At 36.2% G+C, this 12,974-nt stretch overlaps 1 protein-coding gene across 3 annotated transcripts in view; it reads right to left on the bottom strand.

Annotated features, from left to right (window-relative positions):
• The window catches only part of DST (dystonin), a 417,658-nt gene that overhangs the window by 54,384 nt on the left and 350,300 nt on the right, over window positions 1–12,974 (bottom strand). For all 3 annotated transcript variants that reach the window (XM_023520357.1, XM_011375009.2, XM_011375010.2), the window contains 4 exons: window positions 12,051–12,292; window positions 10,921–11,127; window positions 1,142–1,261; window positions 838–945 (listed from right to left, as the gene is read on the bottom strand). In XM_023520357.1, the coding sequence (XP_023376125.1) occupies window positions 838–945; window positions 1,142–1,261; window positions 10,921–11,127; window positions 12,051–12,292 (677 nt within the window). The remainder of the gene's footprint in view (window positions 1–837; window positions 946–1,141; window positions 1,262–10,920; window positions 11,128–12,050; window positions 12,293–12,974) is intronic.

Raw genomic sequence — 12,974 nt, 5'->3', positions numbered from 1 at the left:
ATTACACAGAAATTATTTCACGATCTATAGTTTTCATGTCAGAATCTTTACAAAAATAAAGGAAACATTAAATTATCAATGAGTAAACTGCCATTTTAGAGTATAAATATAAGACAAAGTAAGTATCATTACATAGTGTACATTAAATTACTTTGTCTATGTTATACCTTAAAAGCAATGTATACTGTTTAAAATATAATCTTAGGCATAGGCATTGGTATAATCTTGCTTTTGCCATGGGATATTTTCCTACTAGAAGCATTAATTTCTTTAGGCTGTTCAGATGTCTGAATATGAATTGAACTAAACATTTTTACTGAGGCTGGTTTTCCATTAGCCTAAAGAATCATTAAAACTACATGAACTGGATGCTTCCTTAATCATTCAACAACTAATTTTTTCCCTATACAGCTTTATACAGAATGGATATCAGATTAGAGAGAACTACATGTTTTGGTTTTTGTTTCAGCTAACGAGGCCCAAATGTTTCTGAGGCATGTGAAAGACAGTTGACATATATAATAACAATTTATACTGATAATAATGGCAACAATACAGCTAACATTAATTGAATGCTTAATGTGTGCCAGTTATTCAAGGACTCAGACCTTAATAGCTTTTGTGTATATTAAAAAAGATTGTCCCCAGAGTGATTCTCTTAAGGAATATTCCTTTCACTGTTATTCTGTAAGCTTGAAAAATGCCTCATTTGAAACTGATGATTTAGCTCTTTAAATGGCAGCTGTGAATAAAGGAGAAGTGTTTTCTAGGACTGAAAGCTCAGTATGTGCCGTTTATTCAAGACTGTCACTACCAGTCACACAGACAAGATCATACCTTCATTGACTGCTTTTCCTCTTCACTGCACGTGGTCATGATTTTATGTCCAGATTTAACTAGTTCATCAATAACATCCTTGTGTCTCAAAATCTCCATGGTGAATGTCTGTGATTTATAGAAATAAAGATTGTAAAACAGAGAATGTATGAATAAAATGAAAATTAGGCAAAGTAGTTAAAAATTAAGTAAAGTAGTTGAAAATACCAAGTCACACTAGTGGGATCTTGCAAAGTAAATTGTGTAAGCACATTTTCTAGACTAGCAAATAATTTAGATGCCAATTGGAAATGTACTTATTCACCTTTTGAACCTGCAGCTGAGCAGAGGTCTGGTCTTGCTCAAGCCTGATGTCACCCAGAGACATCAATTTCTTTTCTGTTTCAGTAATCCAGGACAACTCAGCATCAGCCGCTTGGTCAAACTAAACAAAAGATAAATAATTAGGTCAGCAAGTTCCTGAAACTGGTGCCAGAAAAATACCTATCTATATTTCTTCTAAATATCCTTATTACGCAAGTGGAAAATCTGAGCTTATCTATTCACGGCATCCTGAAATAATTCATTATAATGACTAAAGTTATAAAGAAAGGAGAACTTTCCGAAGAGTAATTAAACACAAGCTCTTAAAACATGTTAGATCCGTAACACAGCATCAACGATTTTAGGACCACTGATACTGTTGCCTTCTTTTTGGTAGTCTTAAGAATTTTCTCCTTAGGAGTACTATCCAAATTGAACACCTATAAACTCTAAAAGTCAATAGCTGGTTACCACCTTTCAATCATTTCCTCTGTCACTTTAAACCATATGATATGCAGGTAGCATTCTGCTGTCAAAGTACACAATTCCTAGCAAAAAGAATGAAAAGTTTTATTTCATGATTTTATTTTATTCCTAGCAAAAAGAATGAAGTGTGTATAAGTGTATGTGTAAAATATGTCTCTTTGTATGCAGAGTATATCCCCAAATGACTCATGTATAATTTTTTACATCTCAGAAAATATTAATATCAGAAAATATTTTCAAGAGCATTCTTAAATATTTCAAGATATTTAATTTTCTTGATCATAACAGTAACTCATGGTAGAAATTCATAAAGTACAGAAAAATATACAAAAGAAAATTAAAAACTGGAATTAATACTGTTGGTATTTTACTGAAATTTCTTCCAGGAGTTGAAAAAGATTTATAAAGGTCTGGCATAATACTGTATAAACGGTTTCATATCCTGCTTTTTATTTTATAAAGAACATTTCCCATGTCATATTCTTTTAAGTGTGATTTTTAAATAACACCATTGTATTTTAGCATACCTGGATATTTTCATTTAGGCTCTCTGCATTTTTTCGCTATTATATAAACAACCCTGTAATGAATAGCCTTGTATATAAATCTCCATTGGTATCTCTAATTAGTTCCTTAGGGTAGATTCCTAGACGTTGACTACCAAGTCAAAGAACATGAACATTTTCAATACCTTGCATCAGATAAACATCAATGCCTTCCAGGACCGAACGGTTATCATAAATGAGTAAAGTGGGCAAGTGACACCATAAGCGCCAATGATAAATGGTAACTAACAATGGCCTTGGTTGGAAGATTTAATAGGGAATGGACATTGTGAGTATTCAAGTCCAGTACTACCAGAACTTCTAGAGAACCTGGAAATCCACATGGGGTTAGGGTGGTTTGGGGTGGGGGTGGGGGGGCGGGGGGGTGCGGTAACCATGTGATGGGTGAGAAGGGCAGAGATAAGAAGCCAGATTGGAAAATAATTCACACTTTTAAAACATCATACAACATTACACAGACTCATGTACTTTTCCCTGTTCCTCATAAGTACACCTAAAAACTCAGGGTGTTATATATAAAATATCTGTAAGATGACTCTGAAAGTTGAGAGAAGAGAGTAGAATTGCTATGGACCTTGGAACCCAAGGAACAACACAGTGGTGAGTTTTCTGGGTTTTCTTCTTGCTTCACAACCCTAGACTGTATAATAGAGAAACTGAAAACCCAGAACCACCAACAGGCACAGACAAAACCCCAAGAAAAGCCTGCTCTCTCTAGCCAAAGGACCAGGAAAGGGGCAGCCTAGCAAGGCAATAAGCACTCTATTATAACCATACACGACCAGAAAAACATGCTGTGGTCCCACCCACATTCATACCAAGAAAGGCCAAATGGGAGGCCTACATTTCCACCTTCATGAGCCTATAACAAAGTGCTGACATCCCTGCCTGGGTGATATCAGAGAAGGCCAAGTCAAGAGCTGGAACTTTCATTCCCAATGGCCAATAAGAAGACCCCTGGCCACAGCATTGGTGGATACCCTGTGGGGAACCTGGACTTCCACCCCCACCAAGAAATAAAGAGTTGCCCCGCTCCTCTCTTTTGGGATGGTGTCAGAGAAAGTACAGCGGAGTCAGGATTTTCACCACTGCCCAGTGGTAGCATGGCCATCTTCACTGTGGTTATCAGTAGATATCCCTCAGAGAACTGGAACTCCCATCCCCACCCAGGAGAAATGAGGAGTACCCCGCTACCTACTTAGGTGTCATGAGAGGCTGAGTGGGGAATCTGGACCTCTACTTTAACCTGGTAACACACTCCCCACTTGTTCTGCCAGCGTGGTGTCAGAGAAACCCAGTTAAGAGAGAATGTTTAATTAAGACCCAAGACTCAGAACATGACATCAAGAACCAAGAAAACCTCAAACTGAACTAAAGAAGACAATCGATAGATGCCAATATCTAGATGAGAGAGATGTTAGAAGTATCTGAAAAAGATTTTAAAGCAGCCATGATCAAAATGCTTCAATGGGTAATTTCAAACACGGTTGAAATGAATGAAAAATCATAAGGCCTCAGCAACACAACAGGAAGTCTCACCCAAGAAACAGCACATATGAAGAACCAAATGAAAAATTTAGAACTTAAAAATGTAACAACAAATAAAAAGCTCAAGGGGTAACATTAATGAAGTGGACGGAGGAAAGAATCAGTGAAGTAGAAGACAGAGAAATACCTAATTTGAATAGAAAACAAACTGAAAAAAAAAAAATCGACTGAGCCTCAAAGACCTGTGGAATTATAATAAAAGATCTAACATTCACGTCACTGGAATCCCCAGAAGGAGAGAAGAAAGAGGTTCTGGCTGAAAAAGTACTCAAACATTTTTAAAATTATAAAACTATAGACACAGAGACCAGATTTGTGGTTGCCGGCAGTTAAGAGGTGGGGTAGAGATGGAAGGGAATTGGTACAGCTATAAAAGGGCAACACAAGGGATCATTTTTGTGATGGAAATGTTCTGTATCTTGACTGCATCAATGTCAATATACTGCTTGAGATATTGTTCTATAATTTTGTAAGATGTTATAATTGGGAGAAACTGGATAAAGGGTCCAATAAGATCTCTCTGTACTACTCTTACAATTGCATGTGAATCTACAATTATCTGAAAACGAGTTAAAAAGTAACACCAAAACCTCTGCGTGGGTAACTTCTCATCTGTAAGTTCCTGTTTGCATTTTGTCTTTTAAGTATATACTGCCAAATTGTCTTTTTGATAAGACGTACTAATTTGTATTCCCACAAGCAGAGTTTTGCCGTACACCATTGTAAAGCTTATTGGAGGACTTTCCTTAATTGTAAGGATATCATCTGGCACAAACATTAACAGCACTGATTAAGAATATTGTTATGGTTTTAATCTCACAAATGAAAAATAAGTTATAGAAGTGAAAATACATATTATTAAGTTATTATTAAAACATTTTTATATGTTTTCACCTCTTCCTAAATAATGAATGACTAAATAAATAGAAAGCTATTTGCAGGTCAATTTCTTTTCGTCAATGGTTGAGATAGAAAAAAAATTTAGATAGTCATCTAAAATAATGGGCCCAAACCAGAAATCCAAGAGGAATAAAAATAATAATCTTACATTTACCTTTAAAAACTCAATTGCATAAGGATAAAGGAAGATATGACTCAACAGGTCTTTACCTAACAATTTCTAGAAGTGTCACCCGAACAAAATTTGAATTCGAACTAATATACACCAAAAAATAGTGCAAAAGTCAAGCTGCTTTAAGACTACCATAGTGTCTGGGCAGCAGTCACACTATCGTATATGCTGATTAGAACACATTTGTCACTCTGGGCTCTTCTTTGAGTGTCACATGTTTAAGAGGATCACTAACATGCTAAAGAGTTGTTTCAGACAGAAATTCAGAGAACTAGTCATTAGAATGGGTGAGCTCTCATATAAGGGCAAAACTTCTAAAATGACTGTGTGTACATTTATATAATGTATATTTATTTTTCCTACATTTCCCATAGCATTATATATTATTCTTGGTGAAGCCACCTTTTCCAAAAAAACTTAATAAAGAGGCACATGGTTAGCACACAGTGAGTGAATCAGCATTCACTGATTCATTACTTTTTCTGATACTGGGACAAATCAGAACAATGTGGACTCCAGAAAGAATCTTGATAAACCATTTGAAAAATTATCTTAATCTGGTTCAATAATTTGTATGACGTTACTTAGTTTCAAAAGGAACTACTCATTAGGTCAATGTGATAAAGAAAAAAAAAATCTCATCAACTAATTCAGCAGCTTCAGATGTGGAAAAATAAATCCTTTTAAAAAAAAGTGGAAGTGCTTCTATACATGCATTATTAGCTTTCAAGCCACATACAATGAAACCTCAAGGTATGACTTCATTATATGATTCTCTTAAGGAGTACAAAACTGAGAAAAACAGTCCAGCCTTTTCTGAGTACAAATGCTGAAAGATATCTGAATACAGTTTAACAGGAACAATTTTTTTCTTCTGCTGGTCTCTGAAAAAATAAAGGGACACACTACCCCACACTATCTCTCTTGTTTATGCTCAGGCTATTTTTAGTATTTATAAGACAGTCCTAATAAAGACAGGCTGTTAGTGTTAGTATTAGTTTAATACTATGTCTCTCTCTCTCTTTTTTAAAGTATCCAATGAAAAACAGTATGATTATACCATCTAAGCTGTCAAAATATAAAGCTGAAACTCATACACTGGTTCTTTAACCAAGACAAATATTTGCTCTGCTGAAAGACAACAAGACTTCAAGTAGAAATTTCCCTTTTGTCTTTTGGAAAAAAAAATTTATTAAACTGGCAAATATTTATTGTTTAGCAACAAACAGAATAGCCACAGGGTCTACATTAAGCAATTTACAGTAAAACAAGGCATCTTATTTAAGTCTATGATTCTTTCAAATGACTACTTAATGTGTATATTTCTAATGAACCATAAAAACTGTTTATTTCTCATGTGAGCAACATGGAGAACAAGGTTACTAGACAAATTTTAATAAATTTGTTTATTGCTCATATAAGTAGCAAAAATTGACTTCAAATAAATTGTAGATAATCTAAGCATCTATAGCTGCTTTCTGGGAAATATTTTAATGGTATCATCAGTGGAATCTAACCATCAGCCTTAGCTACTGTAACTCCTATTATACTTGAACTAGCATTCAGAAATTTTTGAACTAGCATTCAGAAATTTCGTACAGGCTAACGAAAGACATTTTAATTGGTTATCTCTAAATATTCCTGGAAAACTCTCTCCAAAACAATAAGGGTCAGCATTCTACTGGATGCACTAAGTGCTTCACATGCTATATCTCCTTTGATCCTGACAATTGTATAATGTGGGTGTTATCATTAACTCCATTTACAACTGAGAAAACCAAGGCAGAGACTAGTTAACTAATTTACCAGAGATTACCCAGCCAGTAAATGTTGGATCTGAGATTTGAACCAAGGTGGTCTGATTAGAACCCCAGATATTGGAGTCTTATTTGCCATATTTTAACCCTTGTGCTTGTATACAGTTTGGGCTTCATGAATCAAAACATTTATGTGATTTCATCAAAAATGGATCAAATATCACAACAATTAATAAGTGGTAGGTTTTAACTATTTAAACATTTCTCCGGTCTCTGACAAATGGCTTTCAAACTTATCTAGAAAATTTATCTCGAGTGGAAAGAGGGGTTTGTGAAACACAGAGTAAGATCAGGCACCTTAACCAAGGACATCCTTTCACTCCCTTCCCCTGGTAAGGATCTTATCACTTTCTTTTGATTAGCACTTCCTTCCATTTTGCTTCACGTTATTCATAACACAGCCCATATTTTCCCATCCCCAACACCTGGAGGGTCTAAACAAATCTCACTTCCGTGGGGGAGGTTTCCTTGTAGGTCTTGAAAAGAAATAAACAAGTGTTATTTTTTCTCCAAGGCTGACTCCTAATGACTCAATGAAATGTTTATCTTATTTGCACCAAATCATCAACCCATATGCCTTTATATTAGGGTTACGATGGCCCACTGAAATAAATAAGAACTGCCAGAGTGCCTGGAATTTTCAGACCCAGGGAAATGGACATATTTTAGCGACTTCTGACAATTGCACATTTATAAAAGGTAAAGCACAATGAACTGACCTGAGGTTTAAACAGTCACAGTGGCCAGAATTCAGGATATAAGTCTGTACATCTTTTAAACAAAAGTGCCTTTCCCCATTTCTACCTGGCTTGTTTCGTTCCATTTGCAATAATTAGAGAAAAAAAGCAACAAATATGTTACTTTGTATCGATAACATGCAAAAATATGTACAGTTTTTAACTCAATGGCATTCATCGTGAGGAGGCAGCTGTTTCGTTGTTGTTGCTGTTTTAATAAAGCTCACCGTCACTATTTACTAAGCTGCCTTGTTCCACTACTATTCTTCCTAAAAGTGATGAATGAGCCCCGTTCTTCTTTAAAAAGAATATCCTCTTCAGAATATCAATGCCTGCAAATCTGTAGTGTAAGATATGGGGGCTCGTAGCACCAAATCCATACAGTCATCACTCATTTGCCCATAACTGACACTGTTCATTTATTTCCCAAATAACTAACCACTCAACTTTGATGACATGTCTTTTCAAACCTGTTCTTGTGATATAGGATTAACATGAAAAAAATCTAACCATGTCAAATCAGAACTTCAGAAAAAACTAAACTTATGCAGGCCAGTTACAAAATACATGCTAATCAGAATATAGTATGCTCTCTTCCCTTCTCTCTTCAAACTTTAATTCTTTTCCTTGTTTTCCTGAACATCTTTTATGTTGACATTTGGCAATTGCCAATGCACTCTGTGACAGTAGCCTGACAGTTCACAAAGTCTCTGTGTGTCTGTTGAATTCCAAAAAGCAGGTTATAACATTATAAACAACCTTAGTGTGGGCAAAAGATGACACATCTTAAAAGAAATTTGCTTGGAAAACAGAACATTCAGTTATTTAAAATCTCGTTTGATTTAGCCAGGTTATTCAGGGGCAAAGCACTAAATCCACAAATGTAAAAATTACCAACTCATGTTCAAGGCGCACGTCCTCACCCTGTCACTGTTGGGGCAGAGGTCTGGGATGGAGTAGTGTTAATAAAACAAAGTACATGGATCTAAAGGGATGTCTAAAAAAAGATAGACTGTGGTTAGATCACATCCATGTTTCCGACGGAGAAGAGACAGACTGGTAGATGATTTGTTTATATAACAAAAAAACAGAGTACAAAATATGGGGCTAACATGAGGTCTAAAGAGGTTTTTGTTTTTTTTTGCATCATTCCTATTATATTTTATGATGTATTATCTTTGGGTAAACAGAAAACAAATATTTTAGTGTCAAACTGTGCTCTGGTCCTAATTCCAAACATTTATCAGCGGGCAAGGTTATAAAACAATTTCAGTGACATATTAGTTCCTTTGTAAACCTGAAACTTATGAGTTTAGAAATGATTCTTCTGAATGCAAAACTAAGTCTCTGTCAAGTAAAAATAACAGGTACGAATTTGGTCTTAAACTTGCCTATAACGTGATTGATACTTCATGATCCTTTCAGTGTGGTAGTCTCATGCCTCACAGTCCTTATAAACTAGAAATATCCTAATTCATACTTCCATTTTGCTGCAATAATGGCGCCTTCCTTCAGATTCATAAAGAAGGTTAGAAAAAATGGATCATCCTCAGGATTTTTCCTCTCTATGTAATTTATAAGGAGGCACTCTAGTGTAGTAGAATGAGATCTGGATTAAATTCTGGTTGCAACTTCAGCACTAGCTATGTGAACACAGGCAAGTCACTTCACACACTGCACTTGTTCCTCCCAGCTCTAAATCGTGTGTCTGTTTAGCCTTACCAGAGGTATTTCTTTTTTTTTCTTTCCTTTCTTTTCTTTTGTCTTTTTCTTTTTTCTTTTCGATGACTTAAGTGCATTTTATTGATTTTCTTTATTACGGGAGGTACTTCATTGGACAGACACGTAGGCATTTCGAAGGAATGCACATATAAATACAGAATAAATACCCAGGAACAATCCAAAGCTATTAATGGCACTAAAATTAGCTGTATGACCTACTGGTAGTTAGATACTTTTACTACACCATTCTTTTATTCACTCACTCTCTCTCAAAAAAAAAAAAAAAAAAAAAAGGCTGGAAGGATAGAAACCATATTGTTTATAAATTCCTTCTTCCGTGAATTTTTCTTTCAGAGAATCTTAAATTTTTCTATCAGGAACAGGTTTTTTTAATGCGGAAAAAAAATGTTATTTTCCTAACAGATATATGTTTTGGGTTCTAGAAGACACACACTGACCTGGTTAATATATTTTTTTAACTTTGGAAAACATTTGTAAAGCCTTGAATAGAACTGGGCTACCCAGTTAAAGACTTGGCACATATCAGAGCTTACTAACCAATATAAGCTCAGCCTGTCACCTTGCCTTTATTACTGTCTTGCTTCACTGAACTAACCAACCATAGTTAACTTCTCAAGAAAATCTTACTCCCAGGAGTACAGAATATTTGTCTTGCTGTTTAGAGAAGTCTCCAGTGCCAATTCTAAAATGTTGGAATAAATTCTGGTGAAAAACATTCAGTATTTTCAAATGTTTGAATGGACTTCACGAATAAACACATTTATTTTCTTATAATAATGAGGCATACAAATTGCTGCAAACTTTGAAAACAGCATTGAAAATACATTCCTCAGGCATGAATGGCCTCCCTCGCAAAAATTTCTTAGGCTGGACTTTTGCTATCGTTGTGCTTCATCAGCTTTTGTGATTCGAGAGCACGGCACTGAAATGAGGAGTGAAGCACCATTATTTAGAACTACATAAATTACATTTTTTATGGCAACCTTAGAAAATTAATTTTGGATGCTCCCACGCAATCTGCTTGATTTGTGTTTCTTGCTTTTGGCTTGTATTAGCAAAAGCTTAGTCATATACCTTCTCAAGCTCTGCTCTAAAGTACACTGCAACACCTCACTAACCCCATCAGAGAAAGTTTGCAATTAGAGTCTGATGACTTTACGTAAATATTCAGGGATTTCAATAAAAGTTAATCAAAACATGTATTATAAACTTCTTTTTCCAGGATCCCACAGTTTTCTGAGGGAGCTGTGGCAAAGGGTTAGGTGCCTACAGAACTCTTTGCAACTATAATTCTGTATGAGTCTCAGGTCAGAAACTATCATTTTTCTCTTTTCAATCATCGTCAGGAAAGAACTCTACCAACACGATTGTTTCCTTTTTAGAACAAATACAGCCTCTCTTTGCCAAAGCTGCATGTACATGAACAATTAATACTGACTTACATGATAATTCGAAATATTTCCTCATGTACAGATTAGACGTAGCCAACGCATAAAACTAACATTAGCAATATGCAGGTATGTAGATAAAAAGCATTTTGTTTGGAAAGCAGGGTTGACCTTCACAGTGGTTGACCTGATAAGGCTAAGTCTGGGAAACAGTGAGGCAGATGGCTGTTAATAACATACGGGTACACCTTGCCCTGGCCCTCGGATGTCAAAGTAACCCGCATTCTTTTCAAACCCTTCCTTTCATTTTTGAAGCACAGCAAACGAATGGAAACACTACTAACAGAAATCTCTGTCCAGGTAAAGGCTCTGGAAACGACTGGAGAAAATTTACTGCCTGGACAACAAACCACTGGCCCCTACCTGCTGTGATCTCAGAATGGCGGCATCGATCTCCTCCACCTTCTGGGTGATAGTGTCGCTCACTAATCGGTAGCGCTCGTTGTCTTCCGCCACCATTTTTTCAAGTCCTTCCCTCGCCCTCCACGGTACCAGTTCCAGTAAAGCACTGCTCACTTCATTAAGGGAATCCAATAAAGCTTTGCTGTTCTTAGCTTCCTTCTTTAGCTCCTGAAAACAGAATTAAGAAAACACATAAATCTGTGGGTAACGTTTATGTGTTTGAACAGGCTTTTTCCTTTAACTGTGTTTGGGGCTAAAGTCCTTTACAGGTCAACAATGTGATGCACTGGCTCCCTTAGTTTCAGCTAAGTTCTATCAACCTTTGTTATTTAAAACTATTGTGCAAAAAGGAAAGTGTTTCCTGAAAAGTTCCTAACAACAATTCATTTGTCAACATGGCAAGATTTTATCTTTGAAATTTAATATAAATGTTTAAAAGTTGGGATACAAAGCCAAGCAAGTTAATATGTATCACTATGTGTTTTCTGGTAACCTCTAAGTAACCAGGTACCAGAAAAGTGGGGGAAGAGTAAAGTCCAAGCCAGAATCAAGTGACCCTCAAAATGAGGACACATTGGCTTTAAATTATCCCAGTTGAATCATTACAGGCTCAGCAGGCCTGACTTCACCAACTCCCTTTCACTCATATACGATCATATTTCCGGGGTGATAAAAACAGGCTGATACCTCTGAAAAGAAAAACGATTAGCAAATAGAATACCACATTTACAATATAATTAAAAAGGTCACCTCATGTTACTCATCTGTCTTATAAGAGCATTGTTATTCTAACCAAATTATGTGTATCTCTGGAAACAATGATCCTTTTCCACTATTTTACTTTTTCATCACTCTGTCTCTTGTGTAATAAACTGTACTCTCAATTATAAGACCGAAAACAAATCATAATACTGTGTTTTCATCTCCAGGTTTCTAAAAGTTTAATCAGCTGATCTGCTGCCAGTTTCTGACAGCTCCCCGCCCACCAGGGCATATTAGCAATGACACGAGAAAACTATCATCTCATTCTTTGTGAATAAGACTCCCTAAAAGATAACAAGCTGATCCAAAATCTATAAATCATAGCATACTTTTTGTCGCACTTGTGCTTGGCTTGCGGCTTCTCCCTTCAGAACCTGAGATTCATATGAAAGCAGCTCCACCTCCACTTTGTCCAGCCAGGCGCAGAGCTCGTCGTGTGTGGAGTGCAGCCGCCTCGCAAGCTGCAGCGCCTGTTCCAGCGTCTTGGCGACATCCGTGCTCAGCCTAGTAATGTCTTTGTACCTTGCTTTAATGGCGTCCAACTTATCTTGAATTATTAAAACTTCATCACCTAAAATTTCAAAGGCATGTTATATCTCATGAAAGGGAGAAAAAAGGATTGGGGGAAAGGGTTTCTTCAGGTATTATTGTACGCTGATGAGATTTTCTGTAGGGGAGGGGAGCATAGGAGACATATTTTAAAGAAGTCCTGACTCAAGAGGAGCCCTTTTCTAGGTTTTAATCTTTCCCAGGGTTACTGGCCAACCTAAACATGTCTGAAAATGCAAATATAAAAACCAGAAAAGAGTATAGTGCCTTCACTTATGTGGAAAGTATCACCTTTGTATCTATCTTGCATGGTGATTTTGGCTCTCAAGCGGAGAAGTTAAAAACTGTCTGGGTTCAAATACTGACTTCGTGGTCTAAAAATATTGACTTTGTGGCCTGTTATCGTACACAAGTTACTTAACCTCTCTGTGCCTCTGGATACTCATCATTACTTGAGGGCAAGAACAGAACCTTTTTCATAAGGTTGTAATAAAAATTCAATGAGTTTATATTTACAAAGTGTTGAGAACAGCGCCTGGCATATGTGGAAGCATGCATACATGTGTGTATGCATGCATACATATGTATTAATGTTAAAATTAATACATTCATCTACACTATTCTTCCACCTCATTTTCAGACACACAAAGAAACTGTGTCCCAGGCTTCACACTCCTAGTTCACGGCTCTAAGTACTACATTAA

The sequence above is a fragment of the Pteropus vampyrus genome, unplaced genomic scaffold, assembly GCF_000151845.1.
Source record: "Pteropus vampyrus isolate Shadow unplaced genomic scaffold, Pvam_2.0 Scaffold260, whole genome shotgun sequence".
In the NCBI taxonomy this organism is placed as follows: Eukaryota; Metazoa; Chordata; class Mammalia; order Chiroptera; family Pteropodidae; genus Pteropus; species Pteropus vampyrus.
Note: the sequence above shows the minus strand (reverse complement) of the source record. Positions and strands in the feature narration are given on the sequence as shown.